Here is a 22,473-nt window from a genome sequence, read left to right as displayed (position 1 = left end):
CGCCTGTCTTTCTCCGGAATAGGGGCCCTGAGTCCCTCCGGGGCTGGAGCCCTATCTCCAGCCCCAGCACTTGTCTATGGCCCAGGGTCAGAAAACCCAATGAAAGTGGCTCTCCAGGAATGCCTGCAGATGACAATGACGGTAGTGACCTTCGTTCTTCATGGACCACCCCCCACAGGGAACCTTCCTGAACATTTCACAGTGTGGCTCTTTCAAGGAGACATGTTCTGACTCCATGCCTTGGATCAGCTTCTCTCCTTCTCTCTCCCATCTCCTTCCATCTACGAGTCAAGTCTGAAGTCCAAAGTCAGGAGAAAACCAGCTCACAGTCATGAACAGTGCACAAAAACTCCTCACAGAGCAACTGGGTCAAAGGTAACGCACACATCCTCCTCCCCACCCTCCTCCAGCGGCTGCAGCTTCCCGTCACCAGGTGACCCAACCTCCAGGCCTCGGGGAACCCTGACCAGCTGTCAGGTAGACTCCTCCTAGTGTGATAAAAGGACCTGCCTCCTACAGCCACCCTCTGGTAGCAGGTGCCCGCAATTTCACATCACTTGCTCACGGGGTCTAGAGTCACAGTCTCAATCCTAGAAGCACCCTAAGAACTGGTAAAAACAAACCAAAACAAACTCCAGGATCCTGGGATTCCAGTTCAAGGTTCCAATCACTGGGGGTGGGCCCTTGGTTCTCCTGACCTTGGCAGGGGTCCTCTCCTCCCCCCATAGCAGCTCGCCTGCCGAAGGCGGCCAGAGAAGGGGGCAGGGACCATTTCCCCCAGCTTCTCTAAAGAGGGACCCAGACCTCCGGCCATCCACTCCAGCACCCATACCTGGAGGATGGTTCACGCTGGGGTTTCCCAGGGTTGTTTACCTGATTGGGGCAGAAAGGTCCTGACCTTTCCTTGCTCTGTGCTCCCTGGAAGGTGACTCTGTCCCCTGTAACTTGTTTTCTTTCCGGTGGAATTTCTGCTCCTGAGGACTCAGTGTTCTGCGTTACTCCCATCGCCGCCATTCCTCACATCCTGGTTTCCTCTTGTCCAGACAGTGCTGGCTACCAGCCAGAACCTTGGCCCTTCGTGGAGAGGAGAGGGGCTGAGGACAGCACAGGGTGGAGGCAGGAAGTGGGGAGCTGATGTTTGTCCTTGGTCAGAGCCTCGGGCCTCTTCTGCAGGGCCTGCGGTGTGTCCCCTGTGGGTGGCGTGTCCCCTGTGGGTGGTGTGCCCACTGTGGGTGGCATGTCCGCCATGGGTGGGCAAGCCCTCACCCCTGTAGCAGGGAGGTTGTACACAGATGGGGACATACCCTACAACCTTGGACTTCCTACTCCCAAGTCATTCCTCCCTGGATTTGGTGCAAGACCCTGCTGGCTCTGAGGAAGGCAAGGAGCCCAGACAGTCAGGCCAAGACTGGAGCTAATCTCCAGTGTGGTCGCCGGGCTGGGGTAGGCGGGGAGGGAGGAGGTGGCAGGTGGTCCTGCCCAATGTGTGCCAACTGCCCCACTCATGGCACTTCTTGTGGGGAGACAGGGACAGTGCGGGGTGGGGCGGCTCAGGCCTCCCCTCTCCTGAGCTAGCCCTGAGCCCACATGCCAGTTCCTGGAAGGGACCCAAGTCTGATTCCCGAGCGTCAAGTGCAGACCAGGCCGACCTGCTCTTCCAGCCACAAAGCAGAGGGGGCCCCGGAGCCCTTGTCACGTCTGGGCCATCTCGCACCTGCCACCTCAGCTCCCCTCCCTCCAACAGCCCAGCTCCTCCCCCACCCCACCCCCACCCCCCACGGCAGAGCTGTGATGTGAATAACTGTTCCTCGTTCTGCCTGCATCAGTCTTTACTCACACAGCCCTGTTAGCTCCTGGCGCAGATGTAGGGGGCACAGCAAGGCGCCCAGGCAAGGGACTCAAGAGGAAGCTGTATTAGAATTCTGAGTCCTGGGAACAGGCACTGCCAGCTCTCAGCATCTGCTTTAGATCGAATTTCTTAACATGGTCAGAATGCCTTCTTCAAGCATCTGCAGGAAGCCTGGTCCTGCCCTGCCAGCACCAGGTATGAGTCTTCCTTGCCCCAGTGCCCTGGCTCCCCTAGCTGAGGTTCTGGGGCTCCTTACCCAAGGATCTGATTAGCTAACCCCCCTCTAGCACAGGAATCCTGGTCTCTACCCTCAGGAAACCAAGGGGCTCAAGAGAGGACACATACACACATACACATGAACTCAACTTTTCAAGTCAGCCGAAACCTACTGATCACTATCTTCCTCTGGACAGATATAGTCGGTCATTTCACTCATGCCATCTTTTGAAACCCCAACAACATAGTTATGGAAGTGCTATCATTCTCCTCGTTTTGCAGAAGAGAAAAGTAAGGATCTGGGGAGTAAAAGAAGTTGCCCAGAGTCTCCTGCTAGTCCTCAGGCTCATCTGCCTCTTTCTACAGAAAGCATCATGTCCAGACCCGGGGTGTCTGTCTAGGGAGACTGAGGCTTCTAGGAGTCGAGAATGATTTGTTCACGACCATGTGGATAACCGGAGCCAGGCTGTCTGGTCAGAGTGGTGAACACCGGTGGAAACCTGATGTGTTGAGAGAAACCACATGTGGCTCAGTAAGCAGGTCTGATTGAATACAGTCCTTTCTCGATATCTGCGGATGTTGGTTGCATAATCCCCACGGATACCAAAACCCACAGGTGCTCAAGTCCCTTGTACAAAATGGCAAAGTACCGTCAGCCCTCCGTATCCATACCCTTATCCGTACCCGTATCCGTATCCATACCCGTACCCGTATCTGTATCCGCGGGCTCCGCATCCAGGGATTCAGGATTCAAGTGACTGCAGCTGTGATTGGTTGGTCGAACCGTGAAAGTGGAACTCGCAGGTACGGGGCTGAGGGGCCGGCTGTGCTTAGCAAGAAGGGAACGGGAATCTTCTGGTGGTGGTGGGCCTCCTTGGGATGCCTTTCCTAAGCAGGGTGGGCTGCCTGAGGCCAGGAGGAGGCAGCAACAGGGACCCTGGAGAGAAAAGGCAAGTCTCCAAAGGCAAGTGACGTCAGGGCCAGAAGCAGTGGCAAGGAGGAGCTGGGTGCTCTGAGACAGGAGTGGGCACAGGAAAGCCGGGATCAGGAGGTGGGTGTGGGCAGTGGGGAAAGTGTTCCTGTGTGACCTCCAGCCCGCAGGGGCAGAGGGTGCTGCTTAGGACAGGAACCACAGTGCAAGTTCTTTGAAGGAACAATGGAGCTCACCCTCTACATCTCTGAATGTCCCATCAAACCCATCCCAGAAGAGATCCAGAGAAGCTTCTGTATGAACAGCTGAGCTGGAGGATGAAGGGAAGGCAGCCGTCCCCCAACCTCCCTGACCAGGCTAAGGTCCTCCTGCTCCCTTTCGTTCACATACCGCACCACTCTCCCCAGCCCTTACAGCCGCCAAACTACACGGAGGGGCACAGTAAAGGTTCTGGGCCCCCCATCCATCCAAGCAAGCCAGCAGCCCGACTGCCTTCCTGCTTGCCAAGCCAGCTGAAGCAATCCAGGTGACTCAGATAAAGAGACATGCAGAGAAGCTCTGCTTCCATCTGGTGAGGAAGTAAGGGAGAAGGAATGGTCAGTGACTCGGGACATCCCTGCCTCCCCAGTGGTAAATTCCATCTCTGCTACATCACCAGACTGCTGCATTCCTGGGACCTCTGCCACCCACAGGTCCCCACTGACCCAGGGGCACTATCTCTCTGGGCGTCTGCCCAGCTCAGTAAGCTGGTTGCATCCAGAGCCAGGATCCAGACTAGAACAGGAACATCTACTTCAAGAACATGGGAAGAGGCTCCAGAAAGAGCAGACCTATAACACGAAAAGCCCACGGAGAGAGCATGACGGGGAGGGATTCCCTCAGGCAGAAAGGGCTTCTGCCTAGAGGTGGAGACAGGTGGAGAGAGGATGGGAGCATTTTCTTCCCTCCCCATCCTGGGCTGTGTGATCCCCTGGACCGACCCCGTCCATGTTGCCCTCTGCTTCTCCGTCACAACCCCGCAGCAGGCCCTCTTCCTCTGGGAAGCCTTCCCTCCACATTCGAGCCTACATCCTGCTAGCCAGAGTCTTACAACTTTGCATACAGACAGTTTTCATCTTATCATTGTATGTACATTAATCTCCTGTCCCACTATGGGTATATGTGCCTTCAGGGAAAGGAGAAGTCTGTGTTTCACTGAACCGCACCACCCAGCGTTGATTGTCCATAACTGGGTGGCCATTTTGGGGAAGCCAAGATTCACACAACAGCCAGGGTGAAGTGAAACAGATGTGTCCAGAGAAAGTGAAACAGATGTGTCCAGAGAAAGTGACACAGGGAAACTCAGGAACGCAGGGAATGAGGAACAAGTTCTGGTAAAGAGGAAAGAAGTGAATCAGAGCTGGACAACCCACATACCTGGGGAAAGAGAAGTGAAAGGTTTGAATCTGACCCGGAGGGGGCCCAGGGGTGGGGGATGCCTAGCAGGCCTGCACTGCCTCATCTTGGCTGACACTGGCATGCTATGTGGTCACACCTACCCCACAAATCTACATATTCCATCTGGCCCGGACTTCCCCTTGTGGTCACCGTGGGCCCCATTCACTCCCTCTGCCTCTTTCTCCGAAGAGAATAGGCTCTTTCTTGCCTGGGGTCCATGAGGGTCTCTGGTGCTCATGGAATACTGACATTCTGAGAGCCCCCACCCCAGGGAATATTCCCCCTTTACCTCCCTCTGAAAAATCAGGACAAATGAGACAAGGAGATGGCCACAGCAAACAGAAATGGCTGTAAGACAGGCGATATGCTGAAAGATGGTTAAAGAGTTATGGGGTGTTTCATGGGAATTAAAAAGAGACAGGGTGGGTGGGTGGCAGAGAATGCGTCAAAAGGACCAAGACTAGAAGAGCAGGTCATATTCAGCTAGACTCTGACCTTTGATAAAGCAAGCCCCCCTCTGTCCTGGTAGGCTGGAGGGCTCAAGACGAGTCAAAGGTCAGTGAGGTCCACAGGTGACCCCGCAGCCCAGAGACGAAAATCTTCCTGGGATCTAAAGCCTGCCAAGTCGGCCAGTGGGAGCTTGTAAGGACCGGGGTGAAATAAGGAAGATCTGCCCGAAATGGACAGAGGCGCCGGCAGCCATTCTCCTGGTAACCAGCCAGTCCGCTTCCCAGGCTTTGAATCCACTCTGCTAATCACTGAAGGAAGTCAAAAGAAATGCCTAGAACAAGGCGCTTGCCATTTGTCAAAATTAACAGCTCGAGCTGTCTGGGTTCCTGTCCTCTTCTGCCCCAGTGGAGAGTGGCTGCCACTGAGTGAGAGCTTAGACGATGCCAGACACTTATTTCACAATATTTCATTCAATCCTCGAAACAACCCGGAAGGGTGGGAATCGGTATCTATCGAACTGCAAATTCCTATCTACATACCTGCCTACGCACACCAAAACTGAGGCTCACAAAGTTTTGCCGAAAGACTCCTAACTAGCCAAGTGTCAGAGCTCTGACCAGGCCGGGGCAACGAGCACCATTCTCCCATTCTCAGGACTTGGCCTCGAACACATCACACGGCCTCTCTGGGCCTCAGAGCCCTCGCCTGCAAATTTAAAGGAGTGGATTAAATGGTTCTCAGACCCCTCCTGCTCTGAAACTCTATGACATAACTGGAGAAAAAAGCAACCGCAGACACATTCGAGGAGGCAGGTTTCACTATTCTGGGAGTTTAAGGAGAGATGGCTGGCGGAGGCTGGAGAAGGCAGGAAAAAGAGAGGCTTCTGGAAACAGATTCGGGGGAAGTCAGGCTCGGCGCCAGTGTGAGAAGGGACCCTGGACCAGCTGAGGATGTCCCAGGGCTGTGATCCTCAATGAGAAGAGACTGACACAGAGCCCTCGCCTCCACTCACTCCTACGAGAGGGACCGAGAACCCAGCCCAAACACAGGCTATTTTGGGCGTTGTGTTGTTTGGAGAGCAACCAGGCCAGAAATAGTACTGTGAGTTAGTAGGACCCCAGCCTTCTGCCACCCCCGGCTCTCCCAGAGGAATTACCAAGAATCAGGAGGCCTGCTCCAACATTCCAGGGAGCCTGTGTAACTGATAGCAGGCAGCCTCTCCTCCCCACGGGAAGGCCTGGAGCCAAGCATTTGACTGTAAAAGGGATTCTGCGAGGGAGAGGGGAGGGAAAGAGGGTTTGAGTCACAGACAGCCGAAAAGAGAGAGTGGGAAAACGGCATGAGAGCTCACGTGGCTGAGACCAGAGGAGACCTGAGGGGAGGCATGGAGATTCCCAGGACATGGAGGGCTGGTAGAAGTGATCAAGCCGAGGGAGTCTCAGACAGAGAAAGGGAAAGCGAAAAAGAGTCTGTGTGGCTGGTGCTCGGAGAGCAAAGAGGAAGAGCAGAGAGCAGAAGGGCGGCTGGAGGGTTGGAGGAAAGCAGCATGGTGAGGCCTGGACTGGACCAGGGCTACTGGGGTGGGGGTGGGGGTGGGACAGGGGACAGTCACGGAAAGCGTGAGTCTGGTCCCGTCACAAACCACCTGCAGCGGGCCGGATGGAAACATCTTTCCCAGTTGGCTGGAACTGGAACTTCCCCAGAAATCCACAGCCCTGTAACTCATCCTCTTATCTCTGACCCTCCGGGAGTCAGAGATCCAGTGATTTCAACAGTGGGGACTTTTGACCCCTTACAAAAGAACCAAGGCTGAAAAGAGGTGATGGGTCAAGGCTGTTAGTTTGGGGCTCAGGGAAAGAGGGGAAAGTGACAGTCCCTTGAGTCAGGCTAGATTCTGAGAAGGGTGTGGCAGGGAGGTCTGCTTTGGGGAGGCAGGCGATGGGGCTGCACCCCAGTGTGGAGAAGGTCTCCCAAGGGCAGACCAGGTGGGTGCAAGGCCATTTCATGGAGAGGAGAGGCAGGGACCATGGTCAAGTCCGGGTTTAGATCCTTGATCAGAAAGTCAAAGGGAGGATCAGAAAACTCAGCATGGAACCCAGTTACACTGGGCTTTGCCTCAGTTTCTAATCCACACCCACCAGATGCCTACAGGTCCCCTCTCATTTGGGAAAATTCCCCTTAGTAAGTCAGCCCTTTCTGTCTCCAAAGTAAAGCACACACCCCCTCCCCAACAGGACATAATGCTGCTCCCAGGCCCTCCTGCAACCGGGAACGGAATGGCACCAGGATCATTCCGGTCCAGGGGTGGGGACAGCAGTGGTCACCGCCCTGGCAGGGCCCAGGTAGTCTCAGGAAACAGCAGGGATTTTTACAGCCGAGGCCTGGCAGGGAGAAGGACCACGGCTCCTGGAGGAAGGGATGAGGCTCAGCTGAAGTGTCTGGAGAGACTGGGTGGTGGGGTACCTCCAGAGAGCCACTTCCAGCTGAGTCTTGATCCAATGCCTTTCCTACTTAGGGCTTGGCATTCCCAATGCAGACTCTCAGGTGCCTGTCTCTGGCTCCCAAGGGAGGAGGGCAAGCCACTGGGGGCCTTTCTGGGGGTGGGAGATGACTTTGGGGCTGAACTTCTGTCCTCTTCATCAGACAGAGGTCAGGGGTAACTGCTTCCTCCACATGGCTAACCACTCTCTCAGAGACTCCAAGCCAAACCAAGAAAAGGAAAAGGACAAAAACAAGAAGCAGTTACAAGGGAACAGTCTTGTCCTGGGAACAGGCTAATGAGCCTGACTTTCCAGCTGAGGTTTCCCCTTCTCTCCCAGCCACCCCACATCCCTACCTGGCTCCCAGGGGCAACAGGGAAAACAAAGGCGGAGGCAGAGTGCAGATGGGAAAGCCCTCCAGCTGTGGTTACCCTGGGTAGCTGTTTACTGAAAAAATCCAAAACAAACATCCCTGCACTTCACCCACTTAAACTTCCTGTGATTCTGCTATTGGCTGTCTCCATGGATACTCCCAATTGAACCCCACAACTTACACAAAGCATGACAGTGTGTGGGCACCCAAGTCAAGGGCAATATTCCCCCAGGACCCCTCTGGCACCACCCAATCCACAACATCAGGCCACACAGCCAAGGGTGCCTGACCCCACCAGACCCTAAATGCAGCAGCCTAGTCCTACACACTTGCCTCTAGCCAATGTCAACCCTCTATAGAATTCTTTGGTCACTTTTCCACCCCTAACTCCAGTGCCCTAGAAGCACACCCCACCAAGCCTCCATCCCTACCCCCGCCGCTCCAGCCCTCCAGATGCCTGTGCCTGGAGGGGAAGGATAAGGCAGGATTCTCCCCAGTCCCCGCAGGCAGCTCAGAGAACTGAAACCTACACACTGAGCACCTAATTCCTTGGCAAGACTTTACCCCTTTACCCCGGGAACCCGCCACCCCACCCGGCACACCTCAAACCCCAGCCAGATAGGGCATTTTACACAAAGAGAGCCCTTGGGGCACCACGAGAGTCTGGACACGTGGGGGAGTCAGCCTTGCATCACCCTACGGACTGACAGACGGACTGGACGGACGGGCAAGCACTTGGCAGGGAAGAGGGAAAGACGGGAGGGAGTCCTCTGCCAGGTTCATGTCCTAGACAGTCAAAACCCAGACAATCACGTGGCACGCTCTGTGCCCTCTGGCTGCTGGGATGCAGCCAAGAAGGGGTGGGGGCGTGTTCTTCCCAGTCTGGCCAGCGCATGGGGCTGGCAGACAGAAGTCTGCAAAATCCTTAGCTTCTCTGATAACTTTACAGGGACCCATTTCTCCAGAGGAAAAGGAGGACATGTAAACTCTTTTCCCTACACTGAGCACTGGGGGAGGTAAACACTGGGAATTTTCTGGCCCTGCCAAGGGTGAAGTTGGCATAAGATCAGCAAAATCAAGGGAGGCCCTGGGGCCAAGGCAGCTGGAGTTTGCTCAACTGTTCTGGAGCCCTCAACTCTCACACGTACACACAGAGCAGCACGCACACACACAGATGCCTCTGCAAGTCTGGCAGAGGGAGGTGCTCAGGGGGCCCGGCTGCCCTTCAGACAGACAGTCAGAGCCAGAAAGTGGGTGGGGCCGAAGCATGAGTTAATCTATTTCCGGCCCACATCTGGTATAAAGAGAAGCAGCAGCCTGAAGAGGAGCACAGCTGCCTCTGGCTGAAGGGCCTAGAGCACTGTCGAGGGAGCCACGCCCCTCTCCAGCAGAGGAATCGCCACCATCGTCAGCCGCAGCTGAGGCAGGAAGGAGCCGCCAGTCACAAGGCACCTTGAGAACTTGAGGTAAGAGCAAAGCAGACTCTCTCCATCTCATATCTCGGGCTAAGGCGGAGAACACCCCTCTGCAGAGTCCCCTCCATCCACGATCCCCAGTGCTCCTCTTTCTTCCCCCTGGAGACCTGCAGCCCTGAGTTGACCCTGTCATAGCAGTGATCACAGGGGAGCAGGGAAGGTGGTCAGTGCCCCCCCCCAACAGCCTCACCACCCAGAAGCAAGGACCTCAACTGTCTCTGCCCCTCTCCATCAAAATACCTCCCTTTCCCACCTCAGGAGAGGGGTTTTTCATGCCTGCTAATTTGAATGAAACAGCAATTGTGATAGCATTATAAGAGAATTAAAAAGCATCACGCAAATTTAAGATGTTATTATAATTTAGCATCTCAGTCTCCTGGAGGAGAAGGGAGATACCCTGGAAGGTGGGCCAGTGGTTTTCAAGATTCCCATAGGTGAAAACACACTGAAGACTCCCTGAGGCTGAGACAGGGAGGAAAGGGCTCAGATTTGAACCCATCCTGGTTTCTCTATGAATCTTGCCCTCGTGTTCACGCATCACCAGCCAGCAGCAAACACAGGGAGCTGGGCCCACAGCTGGGGTGTCATCACCCCTCCCCACTCGCCATTCTTCTAGAACCATTCCCTCATCTGATCCTTGTCCACCTGCTCTAGGATGCGGATGTCTCCGGTCTTTGCCTGCCTCGCCCTGGGCCTGGCCCTCATCTCTGGGGAAGGGTTGGCCTCCTACCGTCACCAGTCTCAGGCGGCCCGCCTGGCCACAGACTTCGGAGTGAAGGTGTTTCAGCAGGTGGTGCAGGCCTCCAAGGACCGAAATGTAGTTTTCTCACCTTATGGGGTGGCCTCAGTCCTGGCCATGTTGCAGCTGACCACAGGAGGAGAAACCCAGCAGCAGATCCAAGCGGCGATGCAATTCAAGATTGATGGTGAGAGAGGGGGCAGAGTGGGAGACGGGTCCTCACAGTCTTCCCAGGACAGGGGTCTAACCGACCAGAGCAGAGGAAGGGCTGATCCCAGTTTATCCAAGCCAAATTCTATACTACCACGCCACTGGGACCACTGTATCTTCTTCCCACCACATCCTGTGTCACAAGGTGTACAGGCAAGTGGATTTGGTGTGAGATGGCCCTGCTTCACCACTCAGTTACTGAGTGAACATCACCCCTCTGAACCTCAGTTTCCTCATCTGCGAAGTGGGACAATAAGAACAACAACCAGGAGGGGCTGTTGTAAGGAGTAACTAGAATTCTGTATGTGAAATGCCTAGCATGGTTATTATTATTAAAAGAAAAAAATTAGGACTTATAACTTAAAAACAAAGAAAAATATTCTCAGCCAAAGACGGGTTTAGGACCTAAGATCTTTGAGGAGAAGAAGGAGATGCAGAAGAGATTAAGGTTTGAGATGAAATCTCCCTCCACAGACCCTTGGTTGGGGGGAGAAGAGCCCCATGCACGTGGGCAGGGTTGGGCCTCTTGTGGGGGAAGTCAGCCCCGCTGGGAGCCCTGGGTTCAACATGAGCTTCATGTGTCCCTTCCTCCTCACTTTGGTCCAGAGAAGGGCATGGCCCCTGCCCTCCGTCAACTGTACAAGGAGCTCATGGGGCCGTGGAACAAAGACGAGATCAGCACAGCCGATGCCATCTTCGTGCAGCGGGATCTGAAGCTGGTCCAGGGCTTCATGCCCCACTTCTTCAGGCTGTTCCGGACCACGGTCAAGCAGGTGGACTTTTCAGAGATGGAGAGAGCCAGGTTTATCGTCAACGACTGGGTGAAGAGACACACCAAAGGTGAGCAGGCAGGGAAGGGAGGCCAGTCCCCAGGGCCTGCAGAGAAAGGAGACTTGGAAGCAAATCCCAAGTGTCCCACCCCCTCCCTTCCCTCGTTCTCTTCTCTGGAGGCAGAAGGTCAAGCTCTTTAAGAATTGAAGAATCATGTGTTTTTCCATAACTAGGCTTTCCCGTGAACCAACTCTAAAGGCATCCCTAAAAAGTGTCATGAGATGGTGTAAGAACAGTAATAACCACGACAAGGAGCGCACACAACCCTTCAAGATGGCAGCTTAGGGAGCAAAGGCAGGGGAGGCTTATGTTTCCAAGTCTGATCCTGGACAGGATGCCAGGATCCAGAAAGGGTGGTGAGCTGGAAAGCTTTCTGAGACTTTTAGGAAGTTGGAGCACGTTGAAAAGAGCGAGATTGGTTCACTAAACCCCGTCTGTCTTCTGACTGGATTCCTTCTGACACACATTCATTGGAGGACCGAGAGCTCAAGGAAACCATCTAAGAGGATTAAAAACAAAACAAACAAAAAAAAAAAAACCCAGCCTCCTGATCACCTCTTTTTCCCACAGGCATGATCAGCAACTTGCTTGGTGAAGGAGCTGTGGACCAGCTGACGCGCCTGGTGCTGGTGAACGCCCTCTATTTCAACGGCCAGTGGAAGATGCCCTTCCCAGAGGCCAGCACCCACCACCGCCTCTTCCACAAGTCTGACGGCAGCACCGTCTCTGTGCCCATGATGGCTCAGACCAACAAGTTCAACTACAGTAAGTGCAAGACCCACCCCTTTCCCCACGTCCCACAACCACTGCACCTCATCCCTGGGTGGTCCCCTTTAAGGGAGGAGAAAGCCTACAGTGCACCCCAGATTTGATAAAGTCTTCCCAAGTAGGAGACACCAGGATCATCAGAGCAGCAGGAAGCAGCTTCATTTTGTGCAAGATGAAGCTGAAATCCAGAAATTCCCTCAGGCCCGCATTTGACTGCTTGCCCCATCTCTCATCCTCCTGTGTTTCTAGGGTGATTACCTGGGCTTCACAGTTCAAGGACCATGGGGGAGTTGAGATGAAGGCGATGGGGATCGGAACGCATTAGTAGCTGGGTGTGAGGGGCAGGGGTGTGAAAGCAAAGCAGGCCAAGAAGACACAGAGAACCCAGAAGACACTGAATTGGCAGAAGAGAAGGGAAATGGGAATGAAAACATTGAACAGGGGAGTGCTGGGGCCATGATGGCGAGCTGGCTTCCAGAACCAGCAGAGGGGACAGGAGGAAACCAGCTGAAAATCCATTGCTGGGTTAGAATCAACAAGAGCAGGAGCCCTTTGCAATGTGCCATCTTGGTGTCTTTACAGCTGAGTTTTCCACCCCCGATGGCCATTACTACGACATCCTGGAACTGCCCTACCATGGGGACACCCTCAGCATGTTCATTGCTGCCCCCTATGAAAAAGAGGTGCCTCTCTCTGCCCTCACCAACATTCTGGATGCCCAGCTCATCAGCCAGTGGAAAGGGAATATGACCAGACTCACCCGCCTCCTGGTTCTGCCCAAGTAAGCCACCTCGTGCTCTTGGCACACTTGCTAATGCCTGTCTACCCCCTCCCCTCTCCCCCAGCTCCCTGGAAGCAGTGCCACCCCCATGTTGAGTTTCCCAAATGTGACGTTTGCAGGGCAGGGACATGTGTGGGAGGCTGATGGGAAACACTCCGGCCTGGGTTTGATTATGATGCTTCTCATTGTCCCTCTTCTACGGAAGGCCAAGGCGGGGGCAGGGCGAGCTTTTCTAGACCACGCCCCACGTCTACCACCCTCTGAATACCCAGCCAAAGCTAGCCAAAGGAAGAGCCAGAGAGATGATGAAGGCGAGGGGATTCATTGATCTGCATTCTCTTATGAACGCCCCTCACTCCCACTCCCATCTTCTCAAGTCAATATCCAAACAATGGGGACAAAAGGACTGACTTCTGCAGGCGGAACAGCCTGAACTACAGCTGCTAGCTGGCTTCCAACAAAGCAGATTTTTAAAAAAATCCTTCTGCAGAAGCAAAGAAGGTGCAGAAGGCTGAGGCTGGGTAATTCCAGAATTGCGGGGAAGCCTCCCACCATGCTGACCCCAAATTTCCAGATGCTATAATGCCAGGCTTAGGGAAGGAGGGTAATTTAGTTGGGTAGCTTGCCCTCTCTCTCTCTCCCTCTAAGTCAAGGTAATTAGTTGTGCCCTGATGGGAAGCAGAGAGAGTACCCCAAATCCCCGCTGCTTGAGTCCTTTTCAGGCTTAGCTCTCTGAAACACAATCAACAGAATGAATTTTTGTTCAAATATCCTTGCAGGAGAATTTGCCCTTGTCCCCCCTACTCCGCCCCCAAGCCAGACTGAATAAAATCATGCTGAAACTACTGCCTTATTTGAGAAAAGTAATTAGTCATAGGTTCAAGGGGGTGGGCAGATTGCAGAGGAATGTTCTTTAATACTAGAGACCTCCAGCAAGGAGAGAAACCTTGCAAACAGATTTGAAAAAAATCAGCCTCCCGCTTCCACTTCCCCATCAGTCTCCTGTCCTGTCCCCACACACCCTGCTCCCTGGGAGGCAGGGACACCTGGTAGGGGACTGGGAGGGAGGGCGCTGGAGGCTAGAGGTGGCCTGAGCTCGAGCTGTTTCCCGCTCCTGCCCACAGGTTCTCCCTGGAGAGTGAAGTCAACCTCAGGAGGCCCCTGGAGAACCTGGGAATGACCGACATGTTTAGGCCAAACCAGGCGGACTTCTCCAGTCTCTCAGGTAGGAGGTTTTCCTTCCACTGTCCTCTCCTGGTGGCCTGTGGGGCCCCGCAGAGGATCAAGGAGCTTCTCCCAGAGGACGGAGGCTGATGTGCCCGGGTGTCCGCCTCTGTTGTAGATCAAGAGCCTCTGTACGTGTCGCAGGCGCTGCAGAAAGTGAGGATCGAGGTGAACGAGAGCGGCACAGTGGCGTCGTCCTCCACAGGTGAGTCAGGCTCAGCCCCAGGCTTCCAGGAGGGGCTGCGGCCTGGCAGCCAAGCCCCAGGTGAACCAGGAAGGCCCCGCCACCCTGGGCCACGGAGCCTCTCCTCGTAAGGCAGCGCTTCCTGTGCAGAGAGCATCGCCCCATCCCCTGCCCCTCACCTGCTGGCTCTGAGGTCCCCAGAATGTGAGGGCCCGGCTTGCTCTCAGGGTAGCCAGTCAACTTAAAGGAACTTGCTTCCAACACGCCCTAAAAGGGTTTAGATAAACATGCCTGGAAGTGGGCAGCTGACAGATCTCTGCCCAATTCCTGGAGGAAACCAGGCCTCAGCGGACTTCCTGACTTTTACAGTTCACGTCGAGGAAACAGCCAAGCCTCCTAAAAACCACCTCCCAGTGCCGTGCTGGGGTCACTGAATCACTTTGCCCAATCCAGTCACCAGTGCCGACATCTCTCTGCTCTAAGACATTGTCCCTTCTCTTCCAGCCTTTATCGTCTCAGCCCGAATGGCCCCCGAGGAGATCATCATGGACAGACCCTTCCTCTTCGTGGTGCGGCATAACCCCACAGGTGAGCAGGAGGCTGGCCCCACAGCCCTCCCCCTACTCTCGTCTTGAGCACCGGTCCAGACAGGTGTAGACACCCCCCGCTTCCCCCCAGGAATCGTAACTCTACTCCACTCCCCTCCTCGGAGGCAGTGTTCTATCCGAGTGCATTGTCTGTCTCCCAGTCCCGGCTTAGTCACTGGAGCAGCTGTGTCCCCAGACACTCACTCATCTCCCAGTATCTCAATTCATCTGTAAACACCGAGCTGGGTGAGCTGTCCCAACCACCCCCCTCCCCAGTTCTCACCTCCCATGATTCTTCCATCCTCAGGAACAGTCCTTTTCATGGGCCAAGTGATGGAACCCTGACTGTGGGAAAAGCCACCCTCATCTGGGACAGAACTGGAGATGTGTCCAAGAAGAAACTCTAGAGAAAAGAATTTTTATTTTAATTCACTTTTCTGGAGAAAGAGAAGACATTTGCCTTAAAAAAATGGTAAACCTTTTGGATCTGCCTCCTAGACCTCAGGCTCTCCCAGGAATGGAAAAGAGGACCTTTGAGTAGAACTCCCCAGTGGAGACCCTGAGACAGACCTTGGAAGCACAACTCCCCGAAGGTCTCCCAGACTGCAGAACTCCCAGAACCACTTGCGCAGCTGCTTCTGTCCATCACCCTGCCCATTCGGGTCTCTGGACCCAGGTCCCACTGAGGTCCTGGCAGGACGGCACTGCAAGGCTTACAGGATCACTTGTGTGCTTGGTAGAAATAATTTGTGTTCCTTTCACGCTGCCATCACTCTTGCACTGTCTGCCACTGCTGAAAAGGCTGGCGGCAGGCCAAAGAAGGCCAATGGAAGAAACACCCTTTCATGGCAAGGTCCGTCCTCCCCCAGCTCAGAGGTGCGAGACCCACCCTAGCCTAGCCGCCCCCTCCCCAGAAACAGTGTGCACATATTATTTTGGAGTGTAGGTGACTTGTTTACTCAGAGAAGCAGGTTTCTGCTTCCCATAAACTTTATTTTGCAGAAATAGAGGAAGAAAGATGAGATGTATGCCTGGCTCTTGGCTCCAATCTCCAAGATGGGGATGGTGGAATGCCAGGAGTGTGCTTGAATATTTATCACATCCTTGTCCTTGTGTGCTTGTTAGAGAGAAAAAAGACTGTCGAGAAAAACGTATTCTTTAAACTTGTTCCTAGTGTTCCTTTGTGGTCTGTGTCACTGCGTCTCAGGAGCCTGGCCACTTGACTGTCATTCCCCCCTTGCGGCCAGCTCGATGGGACCCACACTGCCACCTGGTGGCTGCCCGAACCCCTTGGCTCCTCTCCTTTCCTTGCCTTTCCACTTGATGGAGTAGGACCCCTGCCAAGATTCGCAGCCCACTTTAGGGACCAAAAGGATGTGGTGGGTGAAGGGAGACTACAGGGAGTACAGAGCAGTTTCAAAATTTTTCCAATATATTTAGGAGCAGGAGTGCAAGGGGCTACATGACCTAGCAGGACAGAACTTTCCCCAATTACAGGGTGACTCACAGCCGCATTGTGACTCACTTCAATGTGTCATTTCCGGCTGCTGTGTGTGAGCAGTGGACACGTGAAAGAGAGAGAGAGAATGAGAGAGACAGCGAGCTCAACTACCCCTGTTAGATAATCTTTCTGAAAACCAACTAGCTAGGGGGTACGGCGTGAAGACCAATTTATTGAAGAATTACACATAGATGGCGAATGAATGTAACCTAATAGAACCCTCATCATCCCACGGTGCTCTCCCGTGAAAAATCTTTGTTCTTGGTGGTTTTTTTCCTTTTTTCATTATGCACTGGACAATGATAGCCACACACAATATTCCCAAGGATACCCAAATGGGGGTCCAGTGTTCGTGAAATTGTGTTGCATTATATGCTTTTTCACTTTTGATATGTAAGCAAGTAAAAAATGTTTTTTTAAAATAATAAATAAATAAATAAATATTCCAAAATAGTCCCTGGCTTTTACTTTCTACATTTCACACCGGACAAAACCCAAACCCTGTCAGTTCACGGACCTCTTGGGCAAAACGAGTATTTATGGCGAAACACATATCCAAAAGCTCAAGACACGCTGACCTGTCATGGGCAAATCCTCAAGGCTGGCTACCGGGGCTCTGCAAGAAGACCCCTGGGGATGTGTTGTCCATGTATGATTCTCCCCCTGGGCATCATACTCAAAAAGGAAAGAGGGTTCCCCAAACACCATCCACCCACCCAGACAGACCTGCTCACGCTCACTCTCCCCCAGGGTTCCCATCTCTGGTAACGCCATTACCTTCCCCGCCAAGTGCCTCCATCCCCCGCACTCAATCCAGTCCCCATTTCTCAAAACCCAGACCAAGTCTATTTCCTCCATCATGGATCCCTCATGGACCCAGTCCAATCAGCGCTTTCTACTTGGCATTTACCTGTCTTTCTTTTTCCTGGTGTGTAACAGTGCTTGCCTGCATGTATGCTCTTTAACTCTGAGTGTGCATGTTACCTTCCCCACTCTCACTGACAGATCAGTTTCCTTGGAAACAAGGCTCTTTGGTTACATAGATGCTTAATATCCTCCTGAAAATGGCAACCAGAAGAGTCCTTTATTGTCTTCCTCCAGCATCTTGAAGGCTCTTGCCAGAGGACAATTATTTTCCTTTCGTATATTCAAAAACAATTTTTTAAACTGAAAAAAATACCAAGAACTGGCTGTCAAAATTGGGTGCTGTCCAGCTCCAGAACCCTAAAGATTGATCTGATAGACCCAGAGCCCTGGAAACCTAAGTCATGTCTTAATAGAAGCTAATCATTGTCTGGGGTTCTTGGCCTAAACATTGTCTGATAGTTAAGGGGTAGTGAGTTCTCCATCACTGGAAGTGTTCAAAGACAGCCAGGACGACCTCCTGGTGGGATGCTTTAGCAGTCAGCATAGAACAGGTGACTTTTTTTAAATGATAAGGAGCACCTGCTCATACTAAGACATTCAAACAGTTTGAAAGGGTAAAAGTGGAAACGTAATAGACCCCCAATTTGAGGGGTGTTCTTTTAGAACTTTGCTAAGCACTTATAGTCATATTTAAAATATTTATTTACTTTTATACAAATAAAATCATAACATGTATAGTGTTCTGCAGCTTGCTTTATTTACCTAGTGATACATCCTACACACCTCTCCCTAATTCTTTACACCAGGTGTGTGTATATAGATACACTATAACTCTTTAACCATTGCTGATTGATGTTTTGGTTGTTTCATGGCTTCTTTAAAAATATCTTTGTTGTTACCAACAAAGTCGAGATAGATATCCATGCACATTTATCCCAGGGCACGTGTGCCTGTGTATCTATAGGCTAACTTCCTAGCAATGGGACTAAATATCCTTTAAGAATCTCCCAACCCTACAATTATGTGATTCCAGCAATACAAACATTTTCAAGTGGTACAAAACAATCCAAAGTGATGATTTCGCCTGGGAAGAATCTTACCTTTTCTGAAGCTTAAATAAGCCTTCACAGCTTCCCTAAATAAGTCCACTGCCATGAATAAAGAGAGATTTTAGACCTTGAACGAAAAGATGTTTCCACATTATAATTTTCCCTGAAATTATGTTAAACTTCCTTGGAGCAAATTTTGATTATAATGTTTTCAAGAGTCAGTCCAGAAAGGGTATTCATTCATCCCCTCCCTCCTCAATCATTCTACGTGTACTAAGGGCCCTCTCACTGCCTCTCCCACTCCCGCTTCCCTCTCAAGGGCCAGTCCCAGGCATTCTTAGGTGACCCCAACACGATGCACGAAGAGATTCAAGGGAGCTGTGACTGCTATGCCTTCTTCTTATGGAGCCCTCTCTGAGTCGCCGTCTTCAGGCTTTCTCGTCTCCCAAAAGGCTGATGTAGAAAGCAGGGCAATCAGGCCTGGAAGGGAGGTCTTCCTGTCTCCTTAGAAAGCCAGCGGGAACCAGGGCAAGACCCAGAGGAAAGGAGGCCTGGAATGAGTAGCTCGCCAAAGCTATACTCAGCTTCGAGAGAGATGCTCTCTGTTAACCTCATTGAGTTCTCCATCTTTCCTTTCCTATTCTTCCTGGGCAGTTGGCAAGCCTTGGAGAACCAAAATATGGTTGTATAACTAGAGAGAGAAAGAAAAAAAAAAAAAAAAAGGCCATGGAGGGCATTTGGCCTCCTTCTAGCTGGCTTAGATCATAGACACAAAACCTAGATGTGGCCTGATCAGTTCACAAGGTACTTCTGCACTGAGATTTGTGACCAAAACTTTAGCTGGTGTTAAAGGATTCCTCTCCCGAAGGAACACTTTCTTTTCCTTTCTCTCATACAGATCACTCTTTGGGCTCATAGTAGGTAGCTGGGCTCATAAAGGCAAAAGTCCAAGGACTCAGGGACACCAGGACCCAGATATATCTGAAAATAAGACCACTGTCAGGCACTGGGCCGGGTGATGAGGAGTCACCCGTCTGTAACAGATTTGCTTAGAAACCAAAAGAGCTTCCTTCTGCACGTGATGCTTCCAAAAGCAGGACACGGTAGCCTTAGTTCTGCAGGATATAATTCAAACGCTGTCTGTACATGCTGAGAAGGCTCAAAAGAAAAGAGTTCTTCAGAAGGTCTCTTTACCACCGAGGGAGTTTGCTCCAGGAAGTGCCCCATTTAACAGTGCCTTCTGCTTTTCTCGGATATTTTGAGGACAAAGAAGGTGATGCAGCCTCACAGCGAGAGGCCAGCTCAGCTCCGCTTGGCTCCACCTGGGCCCCCTCCTTGACTCTTCCTTTCTCTATTTCTAGGGATTAAAACCCCCACAAGATCTGCCTCCAGCCATCATGCCGGCAGATGTCTTGTTCACCTCACCCAGTGGAACTACGTATCTGCCCGTGTGCGGGCAACTAGCAGGGATTCTGTAAATCCCTCCACGGGAAAAAGATGCTATCAGAATGGAACTTGTCGAGGAGATACCATCTGTTCTCCAAATCATTTTTAGGAGGTTCCTCAAGTAAGGTTAATTGTACAAACGGCAGCAGGGACTTGTGTAGAGAGGAGGAAAGTAAGACACAGGGAGGCGGAATAACTCGCTGCTCTTAGTGTTTTTACTTAACAGCCTCAGGCACGCCTGTGCTCCTCACCGCACCCTGCAGGGCTCTCACTATGGCATTTGTGGACACAGGTCTCCCTGAATACAGAGCAGGGCCCCGACAACGCAGTCACGAGCAAAGGTGCTGCCCTCACGTGCCGGTCGCCAGGGTGTCCTGTGTGCCCATCTTTGCCTTACCAGCTTGAACAAGAACATCCTGGACGTAGCCTTTTATCCCCTAGCCACCAGATGTCGCTTTGAGCCCAGTGGATAGCTTCTGGAGCACAGCAGCTGTGCTTTCAGCCCAAATCTTGCTAAGTTTGGAGTCCATTCAATTGAACAAGCTTTTCTTTAATAGTTGAACTGTATACTGGGGGCTGTGAAGAACTTTTATTCTATTTCTTTCCCTTTGATGGAGGTGCCAGGGATTGAACCCAGGACCTCATGCATGCTAAGCATACACTCTACCACTAACCCCCATTCCAAATGAAGCACTTCTAAAACAGTGTAAGTGACCCTTCTTACTATCAAGTACAGGAATAGCTCGGAAATATACAGATTTGGTTCCAGAATCTCGCGATAAAGCAAGTCACATGAGTTTTTTTGCTTTCCCAGTGCATATAAAAGTCCTGTTCGCACTGTACTGAAGTCTATGAAGTGTGCAATAGCATTATGTCCAAAAAAGTGTGTACCTTAATTTATAAGTACTTTATTGCTACAAAGTACTACCCATCATCCTAGTCTGTAATTGTAATCTTTTTGCTGGTGGAGGACCTTGCCTTGATGTGGATGGCTGCAGATGGATCAGGGTGATGGCTGCTAAAGGCTGAGGTGCCTGTGGCAATTTCTTAAAATAAGACACCGATGAAGTCTGCCGCACTGATTGATTCTTCCTTTCACAATTTCTTTGGAGCATGCAATGTCATTTGGTAGCATTTTACCCACAGTAGAACTTCTTTCAAAATCGGAGTCAATCCTCTCAAATTAACTCAGTTTGTGTAATACTCGCAATCCTTTGTTGTCATTTCAACCGTCTTCATAGCATCTTCACCAGGAGTAGATTCCATCTCAAGAAACCACTTTCTTGGCACATCCAGAAAAAAACAACTCCTCATCTATGAAAGTTTTATCATCAGACTGCAGCAATTCAGTTTTATCTTCAGGCTCTGCTGCTAATTCTGGTTCTCTTGCTCAGGGAGGCGTCAGCATGGTTTGTAGGATAACAATACAAACACCATCCTACCACATCTGCAGTTACAACAGGAACATCCAAGATCACTGATCACAGATAACCAGAACAAATATAATAACAATGAAAAACTTTGAAATATTGCAAGAATTATCAAATTCTTGCACAGAGACACAACGTGAGCAAATGCTGTCAAAAAAATTGTGCTGACAGACTTGCTCAACACAGGGTTGCCATAGACCTTCAATTTGTGGGGGAAAAAAGAGAAAAAGCAGTATGTGCAAAGTACAATAAAACAAAGCACAATAAAACAAAGTCTGCCTGTATCTAAGGAGAATGGATACCAAAAAGCTGAAATGCTATGGGAGTCCCTGTAAAAATGGTTTAAAGGACCATTGTAGAAATGAACACTCTAGTCTAAACTAGAACTTAAAGGCTCATCAGCACTGGCTGCTTGATTAAAACCCAAAGGATGAGTAAGACAGATTTGGATCTGCAGGGAGGGAACGGCAGGGCAGTCCAGAAAACAATGTGAACAAAATCACAAAGGAAAAATAACAGCAAGGCAGGCTCACGGTACATACCTGAGGATGAAGTCCACTGGAACCCTATGTCTTGTCCTCTGACCGTCTGCTGAAGTCTTACCTACCCTCATCACCCCATCCCCGTCTCATTCCCTCCTAGACCAAAGTCCAGGCAGGTTCAGGGACTGGCTGAGTCCAGCAGAGGTGCCCATGCCATGGATGCAAGGAAGGCCATCAAAGGGAGTATCTGGGAATTTCAAATGCTACACTGGGAGGTTGTTCTATCTCCCCTTAGACTTATAAGAGGGGATTCCCAAACTCTAGGAAGTTGATTTAGAGCCTTGGAAGTGACAAAAAGAATGGCAAACATCTACCACAGAAAGTATTCTAATTGTCAAGACTATTAGGAATAGCATATGATAAAGGTCCCAACTGCTCAGTAAAATAAAGAAAAAGAAGTTAAAAAAAAAAAACAGAGATGACTACAAATATCATCAAGGAACACTGACTACATAAAGAATTTGCAAAAAAAATTAAGATTGCAGACAGCATCACAAGAGGGAGAGACACAGGGGGAGGGTATAGCTCACTGGTAGAGCACATGCCTAGCATGCAGAAGGTCCTGGGTTCAATCCCCAGTACCTCCATTAGAGAGAAACTTTTAAAAACCTAATTACCTCCCCTCCAAAAAAAAATAAAATAAAATAAAAAGAGGGAGAAACACAGATCAAAGACTCATAGAGATGAAAGGCTTCAGAGGCCATCTGGACCTCCAAACACTGCAGGAACCACCTCTACAACCAGATGAGAGAAAGCTCAGGGAGGTGTCCGCATGGTTTGTAGGATAACAATACAAACACCACCCGTACCTATGAAGGAGAAGCTCACCTCTTATACTAATGGTGCCACTAATCCTCCAGGCTCATCTCTGATTCTTCTTCCTTCTTCTCTACTTAGATGAGTCCTCAACTACAGTTGACTGGCCCATTATAGGTATCGCTCCCATCTGTTCCTCTCCATTTCATCTTTGTGCCCAGATTCCCAGAACTGCCTCCTAGATGTTCCAGTCTTCCATTTGCACTTTCAAACTGTCCCCTGTATTACTATAAGATTAACTTTCTCAAAACTGCTTTCACCAAATTATTCCCCAGCTCAGACAACCG

At 51.3% G+C, this 22,473-nt stretch overlaps 1 protein-coding gene across 1 annotated transcript; it reads left to right on the top strand.

Annotated features, from left to right (window-relative positions):
• The first annotated feature begins 9,045 nt into the window (after positions 1-9,045).
• On the top strand, positions 9,046-16,489 carry SERPINE1 (serpin family E member 1). Its single transcript, XM_006180915.3, has 9 exons — positions 9,046-9,202; positions 9,866-10,137; positions 10,767-11,000; positions 11,562-11,756; positions 12,342-12,540; positions 13,665-13,765; positions 13,883-13,969; positions 14,453-14,536; positions 14,843-16,489. Exons 2-9 carry the CDS (start codon positions 9,867-9,869, stop codon positions 14,878-14,880), a joined length of 1,209 nt encoding a protein of 402 aa, XP_006180977.1. The 5' UTR covers positions 9,046-9,202; position 9,866; the 3' UTR covers positions 14,881-16,489.
• The last annotated feature ends 5,984 nt before the right edge of the window (positions 16,490-22,473 follow it).

Source organism: Camelus ferus, chromosome 18 (genome assembly GCF_009834535.1).
Source record: "Camelus ferus isolate YT-003-E chromosome 18, BCGSAC_Cfer_1.0, whole genome shotgun sequence".
NCBI lineage: Eukaryota > Metazoa > Chordata > Mammalia > Artiodactyla > Camelidae > Camelus > Camelus ferus.
Note: the sequence above shows the minus strand (reverse complement) of the source record. Positions and strands in the feature narration are given on the sequence as shown.